The 24,800-nt window shown below is 35.9% G+C and overlaps 1 protein-coding gene across 3 annotated transcripts in view; it reads right to left on the bottom strand.

Moving 5' to 3' along the window:
* Positions 1-212: 212 nt before the first annotated feature.
* The window catches only part of CEP170 (centrosomal protein 170), an 87,473-nt gene continuing 62,885 nt past the window's right edge, over positions 213-24,800 (bottom strand). For 2 of the 3 annotated variants that reach the window (XM_059829763.1, XM_059829769.1), the window contains exons 13-19: positions 20,935-21,169; positions 15,946-16,093; positions 14,325-14,492; positions 13,926-14,014; positions 6,642-6,735; positions 4,256-4,307; positions 213-2,567 (exon numbers count right to left, since the gene is read on the bottom strand). In XM_059829763.1, the coding sequence (XP_059685746.1) occupies positions 2,281-2,567; positions 4,256-4,307; positions 6,642-6,735; positions 13,926-14,014; positions 14,325-14,492; positions 15,946-16,093; positions 20,935-21,169 (1,073 nt within the window). In that variant the 3' untranslated portion in view covers positions 213-2,280. Of the gene's footprint in view, positions 2,568-4,255; positions 4,308-6,641; positions 6,736-13,925; positions 14,015-14,324; positions 14,493-15,915; positions 16,094-20,934; positions 21,170-24,800 lie in introns of all 3 variants that reach the window. The other variant, XM_059829775.1, reaches the window with a different exon arrangement.

Below are 24,800 nucleotides of genomic sequence, written 5' to 3'. Positions count from 1 at the left end.
TCAATTCAAGTGTGGAAATGAACCTGAGTACGGGAAAGTGAGCCAATATTGTCAGCACAGAATACATGATGCAGCAGCAGCAATAATACAACTTTTTCTGGAGAAAAGAGATGTTTATGAAAACATGTCATTTCTTATTTCAGTAAAGGTAAATTAGACTGCAGGAAGACGGTGTGAACTTCTCAGCTCTCAATTACATATTCACACATCTATAAAGTTCCAGAAACACTTTATTTAAAAATGGAGTTGTAAATGCATATAACAAAATAACATACATAATAAATGTAACAAAAATAAATAAGGAGAACATGTTCATACAAAATAAGAACATAGAAATGCAAAATGCTTATTACAGAACGTAAAGGTATAAAAGCCTGAAAGAACACAAACACAATCTCGCTCGAAGAGCCTGCACCTTTAATCTTTCCTAGCCTTTTCCTACTTTCCACTCAAGTCTGCAGAAAAATTATGTTCCCAAGCATTACGCAAAAGAAGGAATTATGGTGATGGTTTGGTACACTTGGTTTTCAACACCTAGCTCTAGTGTGGATTCATTTTTGCCCTTCTGCACCTTCTAAAACCTTTCTTGTAGCCTCTGTAAACTAGTGTAGTTCAGGCTTCCACAGTTAGCTGGAGCAGAGCATATTAAGTCATACATGAAGGCTGTTTGCTTTTTAATTTTTTTAAAGAAAATATGAAATCCATTATACAACAGATTAGTGGTTTTGTTTTTACATCTCTACAAAAAACGTTTTTGCATTTTTATTAACTGGTCCAACTTTCACTGACTTCTGAAAGCCTGTACAATTTAAAAGTGTACAGAAAGTAGTTTTTTTAAACAAATGTCATATAGGATTATTGCTGAAATATTAAAGACCATTTCATAAAAGCTGCAAAACTGTATCTTTAACCTTTATATAGAGAGACTGATGCAAACATAGGAAAATTCCAGTCTATTAGTTACATTTAACAGAAATAACATTCCTCCAAATTACAGTGTTCTGGAAATACAAAGTAATTTACTTTTATTTTTATTATTATTTCCAAATGTTAAGTTACTGGGACAACTTATAAGGAAAATAGGCTTATATAGGAAACTTTAAATAGACTTGCTTTTCAGTGGTAGAAGCAAAACATCTATGTTAGCAGTCGTCTTCCAGAATCCTTTTAAATATGTAAGACAGAGACAGCTTTACTAGCAAGACTACAGGAAAATATACAGAAGCAAATAAAATTATTTGCTTGGGAGTGCATCTATCGATCAGGCAAATTATGACAACTCTATTTCCAAGTCCCCTAAAGAAAATTTTACATCTCGTGATCATTCCAAGGAACGATAATTTCTTCTGTAAGCTTATGTTGCATTTGAATTGTTGAAAGCCCATTTGCCTCAATATGCTTCAACATGTCCCACGTTGCTGTATGTTTAAAATGTTTCCTAGTTTCAACAAACATTTGGACAGAAATCAGATATGAAATACTTCTACTTTCATTAACACCAAAAGACATTTGAAGATCAAAAAGTGCCAGATAGTCCTTTCAGAAAGTGGATTAAAACACTGCAATGATAATACAAGTACAGTATTACCAGTTTTCTATGTACACCAAAACACTGCTTGCTGTTTAATGATATCGATATGTTCACCTATCACTCCCAGCAAATCTTAGTGCAAACATAATATCTGGACTTTGTAAACCCCAAGACAATTTACGCAGCAACAAGGTTATATAAACCACAGAACTGTTTGAGATACTCAGTACACAAGAATGAATGCTTTCCAAAATCTGTCTTACCTTTTGCAGTAATGTGTCACTGTAGTCAAAGATAATGTTTCCTATATAAATCATCTAATTCAGAATCAAATGTAACTGTTCAACAGTTCTGTACAAACTTTAGTGGAGGAAGTCCATTCATTAGAGCAGCTTGGCAAAGAGATCTGGGGTTTCAGTAACATTAAATGTTAGACTGCTTGCATGGCTTTTAAAAAGAAATAAATCTATTAAGGGAAAACTGCTGATATAATAATTATTTTGCAAAGCACACAACCACAAAGGGCAAACCTGCCACAATCTGCTTTCCTACACTGGTATCTATGCATATTTTTATGATTTGAAAAGGATTTGTGTGGCAATCAAAGCATCACAGTTAAAGAAAACTGGTTTAATAAAACAACTGCTGTTTGACCAAGCCTTTTTTTTTTAATTATAAAACCACTATTATAATTTTTCATTTATTCCTAAACATTCCACATGAAAGGTTTTTGTATCAACACTGAGATGTCACTCACGCAGGGTGGCATCTTCCTCTTCCCCATCTGGGTTAAACCTATTGAAATGTATGCTGAAATCTGACTCAGATTCAGCATTCTCAAATTCAGCTGCAACAGGGACGGCGGCAGGGCGAAAAGCCCGAGCTTCGGGCTGGCAGTTTGGCTGCACTTGAGCACGGGTACTTTGGGAAACGGGACTGGACTTCGGCTTCGGCTGAGCTGGTAAGATGGGGCTGGCGAATCCCAAGTTGCTCAGAGCATCCAGGGTACCATCAGGGTCAATCATAGCATTGATTGCTAAGCAGTCAAGAAAAGATGAAAGGGATAGGGAACAAACCATAAAAAATAAGATACTCTGTTACCATAAAAAATACGAAAATCCTGTTCTAGCACTTCTATTTTTATGATGACAGACATGAGCTTTTATGTGTGTAGCCCACTACAAAGGAGTGGTGTATCCAACATATATGTAGCTGATACATACATTTAAAAACATTCACATATATTAAAACATTAGAGTAAGTGAAACTGCACAAACTAAACACTGTCTGATGTGTGGACAGGGAAGAGAGGTGACAAACTGTTTGTGATGAACTTATAGGGACTGAAAGATGGGATTTTTAGTCATGTTTAAGGCGCTTTTTCTCTAATATTACCACTGTATTATGCTTCATTCAACCCCACCCCCCAATATCCATAGCTGCTAATTCCATTATTTAATGAAATTTGTGTAAAAGAGTAATCATTTATCCTTTTCAATGCATAACGATGGACTTACTGTCCCTCTCCCTCCATGTAGTGAGGGCAAACTGAAGCACCTAGTACAATTTCATTTTACTGTACTATTAACATGTCGTCACATTTAACAGAACCTCTCTCTTTTATTTCCAGAACTGTAATAACATCTATTTGAACACCACCGCGTACATAAGGAAATGATTTGGCCTCTTTCTCTGGGCCTTATTTCTTTGTTATGTTCTCTAAACACAATATAATTTGTAATAAATAAACATTTTTTAATTATAGCTGAGCATGAAACAAATACTAATTTGTCTATAAAGGTGGATAATAATTCCTCCTGAAACATTCTTTTTTAAAACATGTTTTACTATAGGATTAAATCTGAGTACTAAAAATAACAAATATAGGAAATTTACAACGAATACAACAATGATTATATATAATCACGGACCACTAATCCATCTGACCACTCTAAATTAAACAATAAACTAAGCATAAACAATACACAAATAAGATTGCAACTTCTTTTTAATATACACTCAGTTTCTAAATTGATTTAGATAAATGGAATATATATATCTAAATAGCAGACTTTGTAAGCACAACAGACTTCTTTCCATTTTATACATAGGTAAATCCTTGCATATGAAAAGCAAAGTAACTTTTCTATTTTGTAATCTGTGGGCTCCACAATTACAGAGTGGATTCAGCAGTGTGAAGGGAAGATGTCAAGAGCTAATCCTAAATTTTCATTTTATTCTATCAGATAAAGTTGGTGGGTTTTTTGGAGATTTTGTGTAGATTTTAGTCCCAGTGCATTCCTTATACTGAATTGTGCTGCCCATGAGGGTATTACTGATGTGCAAGGACTATTTTATACAGCCTAATCTCAAGATTCTCAAATCACCTACGCTTCAGTATTTACCCACAAAAATATTTCTATTAAGAATGTTTCACAAATAATTCCTTTGGGATTCTCTGGACTATTTAATTTTTAGTTCAGCCTTTTCTCACCCATATAAAAAGGTATCATGACTGTCCTGTTTTAAAATAATTTAGTGATGTTTCTTTACCAAATGTGCCAGCAATTATATGAGATTAATGTATGTAACTGATAATACTGTGAGTATGTTCTAATAAAATGTGATAACTTTGTTTCATTATATACATATATATATTAGATACATATTAAAAAAATTTAAAGCAAGCAACAATGAAAGAGAAAAGTGAAAAAAGATTTGTACCTTGCAGCTGTTTCTCAACTCGTTTCAGTTCCTGTAAGATTGATGATATTTCCTAGGAAAGAAACAAACTTGTTTCATTGAGGAAAAAGAGACTCGAACTACCTATCAGTAGTAAACAATCCCCCTCCCCAACATTTGCAATACGCTATTTGGGTTGTCTGTCCCGGTATCAAAAAGACCCTTGCTGGTGGTGTCCCAGCCATGTCCACCATGGGTCCTGGGTGGCAGTGCTTGAAGCTGGACACCCGTGGTCCACTCAGAAATCAAAAGCTCCTCTGCACTGGCTGATTGCTAGGGTCAACAAAACCTCACTCTGTCCCTTGCTTATCTGCCTGCGCTAGTTCTTCTCAAGCACAGACTTACAGACACCACAGTTCTGTAGAAATGGGGTAAAGCAACAGCAAACCTTTAAAGGAAAGTTACAGTATAAACCCAGTATTAATAGAATAGGGTGATTTATAACCTCGTTCAGATGTGAGTCAGAACAGTAAGATGACTGGATCAGGATTTTGTCTGCAACCATTGGTCCCTGTGCCCACGGGACCCTGTACAGCACACCAATGTTGGGTCCTCAGCACTCGTTTGCCTTACAGATTTTTCTCCTCTGTGCTGCACTACTTGCTTATACAGACGTAGCCACAGCAACGCACTCAGAAACACAACAATCATTAAATGTACCACATCTGAAATTATAAATATGTAAATCCTACAATTGAAGGATCCTACACTGAAGAATACTGTTAATCCAACTGCTGAGAAAAGCTATCAGTGGTCTTCAAAAGCTGAGAATTTTCAAAGGCACTGATTTCAGAAACCCATTTAACCCATTTCAGAAACCCATTCTGTACTAAGTAATGTGATTTTTGCGGGTGGCAAAGAGATTGATTACCTTGGATTTTACACAGTCATTATCTTTAAGCAGATCCCACATGTGTCCCAAGGACAAAACAAACATCAGTTACAATTGTCTTCTGTTAACTTTTACTAACATTCTGTGGTAAAAATAAGCACTGCATTTGAGCCATATATTGCTCTGAAAACTGAGTGGAAACTTGAAAATCAGTGCATAAACAAAAAAAACCCTATACACTTTCAAGCAACAAAACAAAAGTGAGATGCTTTAATGCATTGAAAATAATTGTGTAAAAAGCTGAACTTAGGAGTAAATATACAACTAATATTTTCTTTTTTAATGAATGCCTTAAAACCCCATATTCATGGCATTTAGAATATAAACCACTAAACTCTGATCTTATTCTGGAAATGGATAGGATAAGAGAATCTCCTTATATTATCTTATTTCTAAAATTAGAATCTTCCATGAGTAACTTGCTTAATTAAACTTTGGAAAAAACCCCAAAACTGTCAGTGTAGCTAGTAAATTATAACTATACCATTCTGCAGAAATTGCAGGCCAAGTTTTTAATTCTTACAGGAAAAATCAATCCGGATGAGTTTAATGATTCATGATGAGCTAACAGAGAAGTGCTAGCCATTTCAATGCCAGAGGAAACATGTTCACATTTTGCTTCTGAGCAGTCCAGTGCAGAGTATGTTAGAAGGCGTCTCCTTTCCCACCTTTCCCTCCAAAAAGAAAACTGCCTCTGTAAGTTGACATTCTTAACAGATACTCCAGACAGGATAATGTAGCTAGACTCTCCGCTTGCTCTCACATGCAGAGGTGTTTTTCAAACCCTACAATCTGTGTATAGAAGCAGAGGAGCAGCATACTAGGAAACAACATGTGTGCTCCGTTCCCTCACATGGTTACACAGTCTGGTCATGAAATGGCCCTAATTAGGCAGGGGTAGAAGACTACATGAATCAACTAGAGTTGTAGTTGGTACCCTACAGTTACCACTTCCACACAAAATCAACATGATTATTTTTCATTGAAGAGTGCTTTTATTGCAATGTATCTACAGATTATTTTCATTCACATATAGCAAAATAAACTATTTATCTACATATGAATCATCAGTATTAATAGTATTAAGTATTTTATATTAAGTTTTAATAATTAGTAAGTAAAGTAGTCTTTAAATTGTAAAACAAGTTCATTTGAAAGCAATCCAACCTTCAAACTAATGGTTGTTACCTTTCGTTAAACAAAAGTACTGATGGTCTATACAGTCTGAGCCCCTTTTATTGCATTCTTTATCTGAGAATTTCCCCTGAACAATTTTTTAAGACTGTTTCTTTATAAGATAGTAAGTCTTAGTAATTATTAAAGAAGATTAGGTTTATTCTTGAAATATACTGAGTGTCCAAATAAAACCTTTTAAAGATCTTTGCCTTTATATCATTGAAAATAACACATCCCTCTACTGATTATTTAGGAATTAGATAAGAGGTTCATTCAATCCCAGAAAAGAACTATTCATACCATGCTCGATGTTTTCACAATAGGAACTTCACTTTCAGCTCGCAACTTGTTTTCAATTTCTTCCCAATTTCTGTCTTTGTCCTTAAATAATATTCTAGAAGAAAGAAGTTCAAGAACAGTATGTTTAAAATAGACAAAAATAAACAAACTAAACCTGAAAGATTAGCTACACGATACAAGAAAGCAGCATAGGGAGCACTGAATAAAACTAAAACCTGAAATATTGAAAACTGACAGAATCCAACCATACAGCTTAAATCTTCAGGGAGGCATACAGGGTTTCAGCAATATCGTTACTATTGACATTAAAATGGTAGTTCTGTAGCTAAATACTTGCTTATGGTGTTGAAAAGACACAGCTGATTCTTTCCTCCAGCACTGAAACATTTTTTTAAAAATCCAACTATTTTATAGTAGTCAGAGAATTCCCCATTAACACTGCATTTTACAACAATTGCAAAGCAGAAGAGAAAGATTAACAATGGTAAATAAATGCAACTCTTTTACATTTGTATTTTGTATTAATTTAACAAAAAATCAAACACTTCAGAAAATTAAAAGAAAAATGCATTTCATAGAGGAATTTTTCACTGAAAAGTCTCAACACACAAATTATATATACATGATTTAGTAATATAAGTATCACTTGTATTACATGTTTTAAGAAGTCACTTCTATTATTTGTAAAACCCCAAAGCATACTGTGAGATTCCCCATTTTTATGTTTTGCTTCTGTGCTGTGATAAATAATTTTTGTTTTTATTGTCATATCAAAAATATCATTTAATCTGTCTACATTTGCACAATTGGAAAAAAAAAAAAGGAATGTGTGGATATTTAAGGTCAGGGTATTATTTTTTTTTTTTTTTTTTTAAGTGACACTGTAATGACGTAGAGAAGTCCAAATCCACTTTTTCTCTAACTGGTATTTCAGAGTTTAAAGTACAAAAATAGCTGCAGTAAAACTGCTAGGCAAACAAACCAAATGATTTAAAAACGTGACAGAAAAGTAGTACATTTTAAAGAAGTTATTAGTGTAGGTAGGTCTCTGAGGAAGTAATTTTTAACACGGAATTCCATTCATGATACCTTGCATCCCATAAAGACTAAGAATTTGAAAGAAAGCTGGGAGACTTAGTACTGCATTTCTGTTAATCCTTCTTCAGTTATTTATACCCTATGGAAAATCCTACCCTCTATTATTATCCTGTCAAGAAAGTCTAGTTTTTCAAAACGTGTGCCCTGTATTATCTTATCAGTACAGAGACGTCTGTAGACAGCCCATCCAGAAGCTGCTTTAACTCTTCTTCTGTCTTTGAGGTCTTCACTCACTGCTGCTTCACATGTTTTTGTTCAGATGTTTCACTGAGAGGAAGTGCTACTCTCATGACATAATGTCATGGAATTGAGACAAATGACCACTTCTGCGAATGACTTTAGTGTATTAATGTACAAAGCATACAAAGATTAAACATTAATACATACTTCTTCTTGAGGAAGGAAAAAATAAACTGTAAGTAATCAAAACTACAGTGAATAAAACATGAAACACTTTATGGTCTCAAGCAGCGCCATCATCTTGTAACAACGTTGATCATCAGAGATCTGACAAGATTGCTTTTGTGTTCTGGAGAGGAGTGCAAAAGCTTGCAAAGCCATATAGCTGCAAACCTGGATACCACAAAGTCCAATTACAGTGGAAATTTAGGACTTGCCTGACACTGATGAGTTTAAATAAATAAAAAGCAGAGCCAGTTAAATCCCTTATAGGCTCTTACACTAAAAACAGGCAACTCCTGGAAATATTTTGATTCAGTATACAGAGAATCTTACACAGCTATGCTTTCTGTAATTTAATAGCATTTACATCACTCTGGAAATCAGCAGGAACATAGAAAATAAGGCTTTAGTTAGCAGTAAACAGCACTAGTAGGAAAAATATAGATGTTATTGTGTCACTGCTTGGTTTTTTAATTTACCTTCTTGCTCATGTTATATTAAAATACTTCTATCTTTATGTCTGTGATTAATGCCTCTGCTTGTGTACGTGTGTTTTCAGTCTTAGTCTCTTTTAATGTTCTTACTTCTTCTGTACAATTTGAAAGCTTTCCATTTCATAGGTCATTTTATTAAAAAAAAAAGAGGAAAAAATGAAAACAGTAATTTAAAAAATGTTATTATTTCCACTATAAAGTAGACAGGCCAATTTGGTTTTGCTGTAATTTTAGGAAGCCTATTTCCTTTTTACAACATTTCTTTCAATTCTTCATTTAGTACATTTTAACCTCCCGGGGGTCTTCATCTCTGTCTCCTCTGCTCTTCCTTCTTCTAACCATACTCTTTATATTAAAAGAACATATTTATAAACGCCTGCCGCCCTCTGCTCTTGCCTTTCCCAGTCCTACTTCCTGGGGCAAATCTGCCTGAACGTTCTCATTTGGTTGTGCTCAGTCCCCACTTTTCTTTCTTTGCACTTTGCAGGATGCACAGCAAACTGCAGAGAGAGACAAGTAGTATCTGCACTGACCCAAATGCTTTGCCTAGATTTTGCCTGACTGAAGAGCTACTTTCCTGGTACAAAGCAAGCCAATAACACTGCATTCACATTGTAGAGCACTGATAAAACCACATAGGTTCTCCTCACTGCAAAACCTACTTACCTCTTCCCTCCATAATCTCTGAAAATTCCTGCAAACTCATTATAACATATAAAAGACAGAAAAGCAAACAAACTGCATATCTGCTTCCTGAGAAGTCACCACAATGATTTGTTAGCAAAGATCAGGTTACAGGATACATGGCAAGAATGCTGCAGAATTTTTAAATATAATGTAGTTTTGTGTACACCAGCAGATAAAAACCTAACTGATTACACAAAATAATGAATAAAAATAAATTATAAAAAAATAACTTTGCAATACCCAAGCTATGACCTTATCCAGAAGAAAATCAAAAATATATAGAGGATTTGGTGAAAGAAAAGAACCTAGCAACTGAATCTGGTTCAATCTAAACATCACATTAGGACTTGGGGAAAAAAAAACAGTTTGGCCAGCACTGGGAGAAACTAGCCAAGGAATACAGCATCAAAAACTTCTCTCAATCCTATTTCTTAATATAAGATAGGAACAATGACAGAACTCTGTGGAACTTGGAACATTATCTATAAATTAGAAAACAGAAATGGCAGCTCTAATGAAATGGGGAAGAAACCAGTCAAGCAAAAAGATATATATTTCCTTATATCCTCATATTAATTTTTTTTCATGATTGATTTCAGCCTATTTTAATTTCTGATAGATCTGCTTGTCAAGAATGACTGAAAATATTTCTTAAGTTCTTAATACTTTAGCCGAAGTGAAACTGGTCTTTTTATAAAGCTAGCTATTGCAACTAAAATATAACAGAAAGAAGAGTGTTCACATTCACAAAAAGCACATCTTTCTCCATTTGGACACAGATAGGAAGGATGCAATTTTTTAATATGTATGATGCAATTTGTAAGGACGGTTATTACCCTATACTGTCTGTGCTCTCAGGAGAGAGGTTTACATTGGTGAACAAGAAAATTTGAGACAGGACTTTGAAAACACAGTCAGGCTTACTGGCTTAGTCTTTATGGTGACATTATGAATAACATCGTATTATTCAAATCCATTCTGAGTAGCAGGAAGATTTTATCACAGCTCTGGGGAATATGCTAAATAACTGCTTATTAATTAAAGTTTCTCCACTGTATTTTTATAGAAATATGTAGTGCCACACGACTGGAGGCTTGCCAACGTGATGCCCATCTACAAGAAGGGCTGGAAGGAGGATCCAGGGAATTACAGGCCTGTCAGCCTGACCTCGGTGCCGGGGAAGATTATGGACAGGTTCATCTTGAGGGTGCTCACGGGGCACGTGCAGGACAACCAAGGGATCAGGCCCAGCCAGCATGGGTTCATGAAAGGCAGGTCCTGCTTGACTGACCTGATCTCCTTCTATGACCAGGTGACCCGACTAGTGGATGAGGGAAAGGCTGTGGATGTTGTCTGCCTGGTCTTTAGTAAAGCCTTTGACACCGCCTGCCACAGTATTCTCCTGGAGAAGCTGGCAGATCATGGCTTAGACAGGTGCACTCTTCGCTGGGTTAAAAACTGGCTGGATGGCCGAGCCCAGAGAGTGGTAGTGAATGGAGCAAAATCCAGTTGGCGGCCGGTCACAAGCGGTGTGCCCCAGAGCTCAGTTTTGGGACTAGTCTTGTTTAATATCTTTATTGATGATCTGGATGAGGGGATTGAGTGCACCCTCAGCAAGGTTGCAGACGACACCAAATTGGGCGGGAGTGTTGATCTGCTCGAGGGTAGGAAGGCTCTGCAGAGGGATCTGGACAGGCTGGATCGATGGGCCAAGGCCAACTGTATGAGGTTCAACAAGGCCAAGTGCCGGGTCCTGCACTTGGGTCACAACAACCCCATGCAACGCTACAGGCTTGGGGACGAGTGGCTGGAAAGCTCCCCAGCAGAAAAAGACCTGGGGGTGTTGATTGACAGCCGGCTGAAGATGAGCCAGCAGTGTGCCCAGGTGGCCAAGAAGGCCAAGGGCATCCTGGCCTGTATCAGAAATAGTGTGGCCAGCGGGAGTAGGGAGGTGATCGTGCCCCTGTACTCGGCGCTGGTGAGGCCGCATCTCGACTACCGTGTTCAGTTTTGGGCCCCTCACTACAAGAAGGACATTGAGGTGCTGGAGCGTGTCCAGAGAAGGGCGACGAAGCTGGTGAGGGGTCTGGAGCACAAGTCTTATGAGGAGTGGCTGAGGGAACTGGGGTTGTTTAGCCTGGAGAAGAGGAGGCTGAGGGGAGACCTTATCGCTCTCTACAACTACCTGAAAGGAGGTGGCAGAGAGGTGGGTGTTGGTCTCCTCTCCCAAGTGACAAGCGACAGGACAAGAGGAAATGGCCTCAAGTTGTGCCAGGGGAGGTTTAGGCTGGATATTAGGAACAATTTCTTTCCTGAGAGAGTGGTGAAGCATTGGAATAGGCTGCCCAGGGAGGTGGTGGAGTCACCCTCACTGGAGGTGTTCAAGGAACTTGTGGACGTGGCACTGTGGGACATGGTTTAGTGGGCATGGTGGTGTTGGGTTGATGGTTGGACTTGATGACCTTACAGGTCTTTTCCAACCTTAGTGATTCTGTAAAGTGTTTACAGGTATGCTTATATTTATAATACCATACGTGTTCACATCATTATTACATTCATTACAATGTAGCTCATTTACCTTTTAAGCTCAGAAAATTAATCAGAAAAATGTAACACTTGATTTTATCGTTACCTGCTTTTCTCAGAATGAATTTGCATACATAAATTTGTCTTAACTCACTGTACTGAACTCAGTTTTTCATGGTAAGTCAACTCCAGCTGTGCTAGCAACATATTTACAGATCAGAAACTGCCAACCATCAAGAAAAATCAGCATGACCAAAAAGTAGAGTATCTACTATCTACTGTTTCTGAGGAATTTAAGTCCTTACGGGTCCCTTCCAACTTAAGATATTCTATGACTCTAAGATACATATCACCCTAGAGGCCTACCACAAATAAGTCAATCAATAAGCAAGATTCTTGTTCCAATGATGCAGCTTCAAAAGGAGAAAAAATATATTGGTAAGCAAAGTTCCTTATGTATGTCACTGTATTTTCCCTGAGAATTATGTGCAAAACAAAACTTAATGTAGTATTTTCTTTCTATTTCCAAATTAATACTGTTAATTCGACACAGCTTTTGGGAGTAACTGCATTGTACAGCTGCATTTCAGAAACTCATTGGTATCCGAAATTTACATAGCAAAAGACATTTATGTCTTTTGTTTAAGGATATTCAAATAAATAGTACGATATATAAAAGAATTTATCTGGGGAAATCAAAGAGGGAAAGACAGCAAATGGCATATTTCCAATATTATAATCCTGCAGCCCCAAAATGGTGAGCTGGAAAAAGAGGAATGAGATGAATGTCAGTCCAGGAACATGTTCCAAGACAGTGGAAATAAGGTATTCACCTTACCACCGGTAAAAACAAAACACAAAAAAACTTAGAACAGAAATAATAAGAACGGGCTGCAGGCTTTTAAAGACTTGAATCTTCACCCAGTGATACTCCTCCTACTAGAAACAGCAGGACTAGAAATAGCAGATAACCTACAGTTTTTACCTATTTATATAGATTCTTTTTTTTTCTTCTTGATTCCTATGGTCAAGTCTTTCTTGATACTCCCACAAGAATACAACCTTCAGATATGTTAGTATTTTGCTGCTTTTACTAGTTACATCACCTTATGCTGAAATAAATTTGTGATTTGGTGATCAATCTGTCACCCATCTAAGTTTTCAATATATGACATTTCCTAGACAAACTGATCAACTGCAATATTTTCTCACATTCAGAAAATTATACATGAAGTTCAGCCAAATGACTTTCTTATTTTTTAATGTACTCTATTTTTAAATTGTTAATTGCACATAGACGTGAAGAAGGACATGTGAATTATATAATCCTGAACTTTGTATTCAGAATTTTCATTTATTCTTGTCAACGACAGTGGTCACCAAATGGTTGTACACTCACTCATTCAAGTTAAATGGAGCTGTTGGTAGAGCAACATGTTATCATTTTTGACATGTCTATACTTCCTGTTAGCTACTATGACATTTTATGCAGGAATCTAAGTATCTAAGCAGGATTTTTAATTCAAAATAACAGATGGTTACATCTGTTATTTTAAATTAGAACTCAATAGTGACCACATCGTCTCCAGAGCAAGTTCTTTTTCAGAAGGATTTACTGAAACTGCTCTCCTCTGTACCATTTGTTTTTCTTCTTCAAATGGGTGATCCCTACAACAACTTGGCAAACATACAGGGCCTGATTTTACAGTTCAGCAACATTTTAACCTTAAGGAAGGGAGTTTTACAAGACTTGCGTAGAGGTCATGCAGATTTTGCACAGCGTTTGCATGTGCTGGAACAGCTCCTCTATTGAAAGTATGATGGTTATTGTTCTGTCTGTGTAAACTTTGCCGATATTTACCTTCATAGAATGTGAAATACACACCAGTAATAATGGAAAAATTATTCATCCCAAATATTTCTGAATGCTAGAAAGGCCATAGGTAACATTGCATTTTTAAAACACAAGTTGCTACTAAATGCATTTCTATCTGTATTATACATATCTCTTCTACTAGTAGGAATGCTGATGAGAGCAGAACATTTTCAGTAATAACAATAGTTTTTAAAAACCCACCTGATTTTGCCAGCTGTTTTGTCTATGGATTGTCTTATCTTGCGAGAAAATTGGAAGACTGAGGACAACAGCAAATTGTCCCCCATAACCTGCAATAAGTTTTTAATAAAAAAGGGTATTATTAGTTTAATGGAAATTAAATACAAACAATTCCATATATTTTGACATCTTTTCTAAACTTCGAACAAAAATCATACTTGTGTTCTAATCAGTATCATATACAAACAATCATATTTGAACATTTCGCAAATTAAATAATATACAAATATTTTTTGCCAATGTTAATGCCACATGCTACAGGTAGGAAAGAAAAGATAGTGTCTAGAATATAAAGTGGGCTGACAACTGTAAAAGCTTAAAATAGACACATTACTAGAGAGAATCCTGTTGTGTACTCACTTCATCCCTGCTCCAAGTCCTTCTCCGGGTAATTGTTGGGGGATCGAGGGCATCTGTTAGCTGAGGTCGAGCATCATTAGGCCGACCATTCCCCTCTGGTGGTTTGGCATGCACTAGTGGAGGGATTTTTCTAAAATTGAGACTTTCATCAAATACTCGGTCAACCAGCTAGGGGGTAAAAGAAAAATGCAGTTTATGAAACCTAGCGGATACATGCAAGATCAGATTAATATTTTTTTCCTTCTGAAACAGTTGACAAGAAGCCTATCAAATAAAAATCATTCTGTTGTCTTGCATAGTATAAAATGATGCATCTTTTATGTAACAATACCTTGTAAAAATGAAGGTCTTTTTTTCAAGTACCAGACATACATGGCAAAATTAGACTACCCCACAGAAATTTTGCTTATGGCCAGGTAACATAATAGTTACCTATAAACTGGTACTGAATAATTTATTTCTTTGATTAATGGAATACATCTGTGGAATTAAGTACCGTACTATCAAATTTAGGGGTTTTTCCAGATTAGTCATAGTGTTACAGAAACACCTACACCTACTTAAAGGAGATACTGCCACCTGCAGTAGGATGTACACACTGTACAATATTTTTTTAAGAAGAAAATAATTATTTTGTAAGATAAAAATCAGAGTGATCTAACTGGATCTGAGAAAATGAACACTTTACTTCCTTAAAATTTAGCCATAAATCCACAAGAATTAAAACCAAAATCTATGTGAGTGCAGTTACAATTTTCCTGAGTACGCAACTCACAGATTTCTTATCACTGTTTATATCTTTTTTTCCACAGAAAAAGACAGTATTATACTAAACACAGTAAACTAATGTATTAACCAAACTTTATGCACACAAAAATGAATAAACACATTTTGAAAGGAATACTATGAAGAAAAAAATGCAGTAAACATTTACAACATAGTAGGGTGAATTCTAATATGGTAGAAAGTGGTAATTTAAATTCAGATTAACATGTTCACCAGCATTAGACCTGTGATGGTTACTAGAACAAGTTAGTCAATATATTCATAGAACAGCACACCAGAGATAGTCAAAGAAAATAAGAATTATTAGAAGCACAAGGCAAACTTATTTCAAGGCAGTTTTTGACAATGTTAATAAGAAAGAAAATGTAAAGTTATTGTTAACTGATGATACCTAAGTATTTCAGTGTTCAGAAGACGAAACTTTAACGTCACCTGTGAAAAGAGGGACTCTCTTGTTTTTAATACCCACGCAAAGTATTAAATATATACATTTATATATATTTGTGCATACACACTAGTATCTTTAAATGCACTTAGATACTATCCAACAGTATCTAAGGCTACAGGCAAGCAAGAAACAAATAACTATCTTGTCCTATGTTTTGTGGAAAAAAAGAGACAGACAGATAGTATGCACCCTTTTGACAAACTGTGTTCACAGAGTAATTTCTGGGTTGTTTGTTGAAAAGTAAAGGAACTTTAAATCAAAAAACAATGTAGAGATCATGCATACGGGTTGAGTGGAAATAACTAAAAAAGGCTATGCAAAATGCTAAAAGCAAAAGAAATAAAGAAAAGGAAGAACCTTATGCATTTCTCCATGAAGATCTCCTACCTCTTCTCTAGTGTCTATGGCAGAGCCAGGGGTGGTGGCAGCAGTGCTTACTGTGGTACTGGGGGCAGTGCCTGATGAAGTCACTGAATCTATCTCTCCTGCTACATCGTTGATTTCCCGTGCGATGAGAGCCAGATCTTGACTGATCCTAGTAATAAAGACAGTGTTACATTCTTCCCTGCAAATACTTCTGGACCAGTAGAGCCCAACCTGCTGCCTTTGAGCTTCTAATTTCTAGTTCCTGATAACTGTGCTATGAAAATGTGTACCCCGTTATAAACTGAAAGTTTATTTGTAGAATCATAAAAGCAAATTTTTAAATGAGGCTTTTAATAACATGCCTTTCTAGAACAAGAAAGGAGAAGGCAATCTCAAAAGACAGAGCATCCTTGTTTTCTTTCTAGGATTCCCAGGCAGAGATGTGTGCAACATGCACACATGGGATGCACTGGAAATACGCTGAAAATACTGCACAGGTGATCTGTATACATGCAGTAAATCTGAAATGTCCCGAACATATTTAATTTATACCTCAGTTTACCGACTTGCGAAGAACTTCTTCAGGACCTCTGATTATCCAGCATCCCTGCAGCTTGCTCAGATCAAGCTGCTTATGTGTCTGAAATTCCAGACCAGTACCCTCAATCCTTAAATTTAATCAAGACAAGCTTTCTAGTTGGAAAAACAGAACATGCCTGTAAAAACCTGGATATGACTGCACTACACGAATACATCTGACTTCTCAGCTGAAGATTCATTTTCCTTTCTTCTGATCCACTGCATCACAAAATAGCTCTGCTCTGTATTCTGTTCGGCACAGGGAGGAAGCTTGCCTAGCTCTGCTTGTGCTACTCCCCCCCCAGGACACCCCAAAAGAAGGGGGGTGGGGGGCCCAAACCACAGCAAAAGCTAAAAGCCCCCTACTAACTAGGGCACCCTGAATCTCCAGCTTGGATCAGGCTGTTCAGAATTCCTAGAATTCAGAGCAGCCCACCAAGTGATCCCCTTTCATACTTCTGAGAGGACTGAAGGCATACAAGTCAAGAGTGCTAATTCTGCACCACCAAGGACTCTGTGAACAGCAGCACCCGCCACTTAAGTGGAAGGAGTTGCACAGCCATGTGACAGTGATGCACACTGTGCTGTCCAGTGCTTGTTAAAGGTGAGCTTCCTTCTCTTTATTTTTTGTCAAGTGAAAAAGAATGGACACCATTGACCTAGCGATAGTTTAAGACTGAGTGAGCAGAATTTAAACTAGAAAGGCAAACATGATTAGAGAAATATGCAGTAAAATTCCAACACTGGATTTTATGGCTAGGCATCAGCAATCCCCAATAAAGTTCAACCTTGTGCAGCATAAATACACATATAATTGGAATAAGGCTGTAGAAGAATATGTGGCAATTACCTGTGACCACTCAAGACAGTATTTCTGAATTCAAACTATCAAAGACTGGAACACTAAGAAACCAAGTCAATTGCTCATTTTTAGAAATTAAAATATGGTAAGTACCTATTACTACATTAACTAATTTAACCTAATTACTACATCTTTGGGGTCAATTTTAATTTATATTTCATGTTCTTATATAGATCTACCATTAAAACTCCAAGGTTTGAGCTAATATTCTAAGTAGCAGAGATAGTAGAGCACCTACTTCCTTTGTTTCACACAACCACACCACTTTTTTCTTAAACAGAGAATTTGCTAATAATCACATTTGAATTTCTGGGACAAATTTTGGTATTAAATGAATAGTTGTGAAGAAAATAAAACCCAGGAAATTTCAATTATCAGTAAATCCTCCAGAACACAAATGTCATTAAACACCACAATCAAAAGTAGTTATCAATCAACGAAGACTTAACTCTCCACAGAAATCAGAATGCTTCAACATGCCACAGCCACTTCAACTGAGTTCTTACCAAGCAGTCAAAATTCAGTAAAATGTCAGATGTCTACATAAAAATGAATTCAAACGAATCCTGAAAATATCATAATAAACCACTCTAACATGGATGGCAAGGAAGTTGTTAGACAATCATTATAGTCAAACACTAGTCAAGTCAACAAAATCTGGAATTAGTTTCAATGTGATAGTAGGCTATAGTCAGTACTCAATAACGTTTCTGTATAGCAACAATATAAATAGAGCACTAAACAAAAAGCATTATGAAAATTAGAAACCAGCTGAGAGTTGGGCCTGACTCTTCATAAATGAAGTTTTCAAGTCATTCTACATTAACTTTTTGAAACAGAAAGTATTGCTTAAGTATAACGAGTATGTTTTGTATAATCAAGGACAAGAGACTTAGGCTTTAGATACACACTATTTACTCTGTTGCAACAGTAGGTTGCCTTGCAGATTTCTACTGCTTCCTGCATCAGACCTAGCAATCATACAAGGCAAATCAATTCAGGGAGGCAAAAGTAAAAGAAACCTCAAATTCCCTAACACCCCCAACCCGCTCCAGGAAATGTTGCTATTAGATTCGCTCAGTGAGCAGAATCCCGCAGCTGCACAGTTACATAAGGGACAGACACAGTTTCCAACCCGAGGGAAAACCAAGGGGCTTGGGATGAGGAGAGAGCATGACCATCTTTTTCAATAGCCTGGAACTCTAGTTCTTATTTACCTGTAGTGAAAGAATACCCATAGTATTAGAAAATACACAATGAAATAGGAATACTTCTAAGATATCTATAATAGTTCTGAACTGCTGGAAAACATTTTTATGCTTAGTCTACTACATCACACTTCCTACACTGAGTCAGTTTATTTTCTAATGATACTTTAAAATCCTTAAATAAAATATATGTGAAGCTCCTGTTATTCTGAGGATGTATATCCCCTCCAGGCCAAAGTGGTTTTAGATCAAATCTATTTATTCCATTAAGTTTTTTTAAACACGTCTTCCCAATTTTCAATTTTATTAGCATCTGTAAATTGTAGAGTCTGTGAAAAGTGCAAACTGGGTCACTGCTGGAAGACCAGTTAAAATACAATATGATGGCAACATGGATGCAATGAAATGTTTGTCATATAGTCTCTACACCACTTTCAGCTGCACATTTATTTTATGAAATACTTATCTTCACACCTGCCTAATCTAATCACAGTTATTCAACAAAAAAAAATGACATCAACCAATTTTAATGAGATCGTATAACTAACTATCTTTTCCTTTTTTTAAAACTCTAAACAGAGTTGAAGGGACTCTGATCATAGAGGCTGGACTGAGGGCTGGAAAGAAAAAAACCACCAGGGTAGACAATGATGGAGGGGAGACTATGGTCAGCAAGGCAAAGGGAGCAGAGACAAAAATTATCTTATAAAGGACGGAAGTTAAACTTAAAGCCAGGGGAGCAATACTCTGAATCAGTACAAAGAGATTTGGAGGCACAGAAAGGATCAACTAATGACCTAGAGGAGGGGGGCTCAGCAGAGGCTAAACAAGGGAATTGGTGTTGGAAGCAGTGAAAATAGATGACAGTAGTCTGGCATTTCTCAACTGCTGAGTGCTAGCTTTCTTAACCATAAATATCCTCATTTAATGCAATTTGTGTGAAATTTCTATACGCAATCACAAATTTGGCAACACCGATTTGAGCCTCTCACCACTTCCACTGGAAATAAAGAAGCTGAAAAATGTAGGGTAAGTACATAGCCTTCAAAACAAATTTAAAACCAGTATCTAAATGAAGAAAATGGTAAGAAGCCCAAGGGGAAAAAAAAAACCTGCAAACCTAACCATCAAATACGTTTTGACTGAATTACTTCCAGTGTCAATCTCTCCTAGATGAGCAAAGTACACCAAGAAGTTTCACTGAAGTAGAGGTTCAGCAGCACTTTTTATAAGGAGGAAGTAATATGCTATGGCTACCCTCAATTTTCTTTCCCCCATATACACACATTCCTCTCTGTATCCATCTCTAACTTTAGGTTCTTGGAAAGAAAGAGATGATTAAGGAGGATGCCTTTCAAGATGTTTATTTCATGATTTATCAAGATGCTATCAGACTCCCTTAAGTATTTTCCCTTTGCACAGACCACACGAGAAAAACAAATGTTGAAAAATATTACCAAAAAGAGGAAACAAAAAATAATTAATCACACTAAGCAAAACACAATGCTTCACATCTGTGAGGCCACAGTGTTAAGATTAATTTTAAAAGGAAAACACTTTTCTTGTTTAGGCTTCCAAATTAAGTTCTGTGAAAAGATTCAGAACCTGAACATTGGCATCTAAGTTTTAAATAACATTTATATACTTACATAGTTTTATATATTTAGTGCAAGCTATTTGAAGTTTTCACTGCCTGGATATTCCATGATATGGGAATAACTGGTTACCAGAACATAGACCTGACTACCTTTTCCTTGGTTCACTTGAAGCAGAGCGCTATTAGTAATAATGGAGGATTTGCTATACTAATCTCAGGGACTCGCAACAAAAGAAATTACTTTTTGATGAATACATATGATTTAAATCAGAAAATATCTAACATGAAATCATGTCTAGATAAACCAAAAATTAAAATGAGAACATGGTCATTGCCAAAATCACTTTTTCCTCTTTCCGTCACCTATACATTGATCTCAAATTTTACCTCAATATGAATGTAAATGTAGTACAAAATCAGATATACTTCAGCCTCAGGAAATACACCATTAGCAACTAAGAGTTCTACGCAAAGTACCTCTGCAAGTCCCACTAATGCAACCAGAAGTTCATATTTTGGTATCTGGCTATCATAATTCAGAAATTACTATCGTTCTGCATTAGAAAGAGATGTGCTGGTAACATGAGTATTCTCTCTGCCAGTCTCTCACAAGAAGAATTTTAAATTACCCATTCAGTTAGTGAATGAAAATGGTAAGTAAAGTGATACAGAAAATCCACCAGCGCTCCTTCTCCTATATATGTACCTGTATAACTGTTGGGTACAAATCTTTGTTATTTTAGAGGCACTCCTTTAAAACCAACCTTGCTATTTCTTCTCGGTGAGCAGTCCAGTCACGAATGTAGTCTTCCTGTTCCTTTATTCTGTGCTTGAACGTATTGCTACTTTGAGCTGCTGTCCCAGTGCTCTGCAGTCGTGTGGTTTTCAGGGCTGGAGAGGTACGTAGACGGGTATGTTTAGGGGAGTTACGGTTTGATCCGAATTCATCTTCTGAGGTGGAAGCATAATCTGTAGGAAAGCGCCTCCATCTTGCACTTACTAAATTAGTTTAATTATTAAAAAAGAATTATTATTGCATATTTAATAATAAAAACCAGTATTATTTCAGTAATATCACAAAAATACACAACTATTCATTATCAATCCCCAGATACCTCACAAAAGGTTTATTTACTATATCTTAAAAAGAAAGCTACAAAATTTGTGTTAAATAATAAATACTGATTAATAAAAACATAAAACAGATGCTCTTTGTATAATGATGAGTGAAAAAAGATGTAAAGGCCAGTAATTGTGTATGAGCTCAAGCAAACTGTATTACAAAACAAGGGCCCAATTCATTAACATTTAAGTATATAGTCAGATTGCACTTTTTCTGCAGATTTTTTCCCAAGTTTCATTCAAGGTTTACGTGATACACAAAACAATGAAGAGACATGAAGGAAGGATGGAGCTGGCACCAAGACTGAAATGCATGCTTACATAAGGAAAGCATAAAAATCCTAGGTGATGCATTATGTATTTAGTACAGAAAAAAAATTTTAAAGTTCATACTGTGTTATAAAAATCAGCAGCACATCTAGAAAAACAGCAGCCTCAGAGCAAAAAGCATATGTTCTCACATGTAGCACATAAAGCATTTACAGCCATGTTGCTGAAGACTGCCTGAAGTATAAGAGAACTGAAACTTAAGTAGCAGGCTCTCATCCCTCTATGAATTCCTAAAGTCTAGAAAAAGCATTTCAGATATGCTGTCCTCAAACATTCCCAGCAGGAAGAGATATCACTAAGTGTAAAGGAATGCTCATCACGACAACCTGCTAAATTCTTGCAGAGGATTTAGTTCCCCAAACTCACTGACATTCATGAGGTTCTATAATTACTGTAGAAATTTTTAGAAGTGCGTGATCGCCTCTTGGTAATTTAAAAAATAATAGATTCAAGTAATGTATATTGGTTTAGTATAAGAAATGCAAGACGTAAGAATGATTTCTCCTGAAACGTTTAAAAAAAAAAATACAAATTAGGTATACATTAATATGGATTTAAGTAACAAATAATGAAAGTAATTTTTAGTTGAGAAAAGATTTGTGTAATGCTCTCAAAGATTACGGTATGTAGAATATGACATTGGTGTATAAGCTTACATCCCTTCCCTCATATAAATAATGCATTTTTAATCACTGAAAACAAATATACGCTTTTTGGAGGTTTCAAACTTGTTTTGATCTTAGGGAAGTAGAACATAAGCAGAAAAAGCACATTTCCCCACCAATAGCATGCAAGCAATGTGTGACCGAAGTCCAAAGAGCTTTATGAGTTGGGCCCACATTTTATCATCAATTTTTGTTTACATTCTTTGTCCTGGTTCAAATTATATGCATTAAAATAAATATAAAATTTATCTTAAAATCTCTCAAGTGAGCTAGTCCAGCAGCTCAGCACTGTACAATGAGCATATGTAGTCATATATTTAAAAACTAAAAATTGAATGAGAAGTGAAATATCAGAAACAGATTTGATTTCTAGTACTCTACCACTGTAAGTTTCAACATCAGGATCTGGGTCTGGGAGAAGCTTGGATTTCTCTGTGTACAAAATAGTGTTTTATCATGTTAATTCGTATTAAAACATTCAGATTAGAAGCATTTGCTTAAATAAAATATATTGATGAGATTAATCTTAGGGCCTCTTTTCCACCCACACTTTTTAGGAAAAGATTCTTAAATCATACATTCAATCAAAAATAATGAATTTTGTAAAAGCTTAAACATTTCAGAGATACTAACTGAAATGACATCAATAACATAGTACCATAAACCCCCCCTACATTTTTTAAGACCATTAAATTTTAAGGCCTTATAACATTGCTTATTTATATATTATCAACAGGTTTCTCATTAATATGTTATTGTAGGTTTAACAGTAAAAATCTCAAAGTTGTATGATTCATGACAAGCAATATCCAAGCATGTTTCCCATTAAGCTAGCTATATATTTGCACATATATGCTTTTATTACTATTTATAAATTATGCAGCCCCAAAATGTCATTGTAGTTTATGTAGATTTCTGAAAGCTATCGTGCAATTAGTTATCTCAGATACCGAAGACTGTGAATATCAGCACCAATAACTAGAAAATCCTCCAAAACCCTCGCTAAAATAATCAGACGAAAAACCTCATTGGTGACTACTCTGTGAGAAGTACAATGTGTTGACAACACCTTAAGCTGGCAAGTTTAATGACTTGGACACCATAATCTCACTTTTAGGATCTGAGGACAGACTTATTAAGCATATCCCTTATAAAATACTCTACTGTCACTGATGCATTGCCTTCCCAAGGTTCATCCATTTCAAAGATCCTAAAATTTGGTGCTCAGTAGTGCAATAATGCTAAAGTGCATTTAATAAGGGTTGTTTTCTCTCCATGCTCAAACCTTTTTTTGTTTTTCTTTTTCCCCAGAGATACCTCAACAGCTTTGATCAACCCATCTGCTAGTTATCTGCCATGACAGCTAGGTCAGTAAGCCAGCAGAGCTGCCGACCACAACTCAAGGTCTCTCTGTTCTGACTCAATGCTTAATTTTACAGGTGCAGCTTAGCACTTTTGCACTAGGTCTGATCCTGTTGTTTGTTTTCCCAATACATAGCTCCTTCTATAACATGATCTTCAATTTTCCTCTGCAATTGTGAAAAAAGGTCTTTGGTCTTCTCTGTTTTTATTGATCACGTTCTACTGCTTGATGATTCAGTGCCTTGATTAAATCTTCCATTGCTTGTACTATAAATTACTAATTCTGCTTCACACGTCTTCACAGTGTTGTCAGTTATCAAGCCTCCTACCACAGAAACACCCTGGTAATTACTTTTAATGCTGGTACTTCTCATCCAAGACATTCCATTTATCTGCTTGCTCTTTCATTTAAAAGTAAGCAATACTTAACTGTATCAAGGCTTAAAAAAGATTCTTGAAATCATGGACTTGCTGACAGCTCTGACAATTTTAACGCTATTACATTGCAATTCATCCACGTGAAGTACAAGACAATAAAAAAATCCAGTGACTACAGCTTTTTTTTGCCCCCTTTTTACAGGCATGTATGTCTGAACATTCAAAAACATTTGGGAAATGTGGAAATAATTTTCTTTTTGGTAGACTGGATTTAAGAAGCAAGATTCTGCTGCCAATGTTTAGTGATCTACAATGTGGTAACATTAACTGAACTCTGATGAGAAGACCCATGGAACATTTTTAACACTTCAATAGCAACCAGTCTTCTGGCACAAGGAAAAAAAAACCCTATAGTAGTAATGATCATTCATTTTCCAGTCTTTCTAAGTCCAGGGAGATAAGAAAATACATCACTGTTATGCCTTGATTAAATGTGCCTGAAGTAAAACATGTTCAAACAGTGGAGGCACTTCTGTCAGGCACTTCATTAGTAATTTCCAAAAATGCTAAAATTAAGCAAATTGTTGACTTTTCTAGAAACAAAATTAAATTCAGGAATTACATGCTTTGGATCTAAAAACTTCTGCTACATTACATTTTTATATATTGCATACAAGTAACACATTCTAGTCAAAGATGTTTTAAATACATTTATCTATGCATAAAATACTAAATCGTATTATTAATAACTTGATGTATTGGGTAGTTATTAG

The sequence above is a fragment of the Gavia stellata genome, chromosome 2, assembly GCF_030936135.1.
Source record: "Gavia stellata isolate bGavSte3 chromosome 2, bGavSte3.hap2, whole genome shotgun sequence".
NCBI classification, from domain to species: Eukaryota; Metazoa; Chordata; class Aves; order Gaviiformes; family Gaviidae; genus Gavia; species Gavia stellata.
This window is presented reverse-complemented; position numbering and strand designations above follow the sequence as displayed.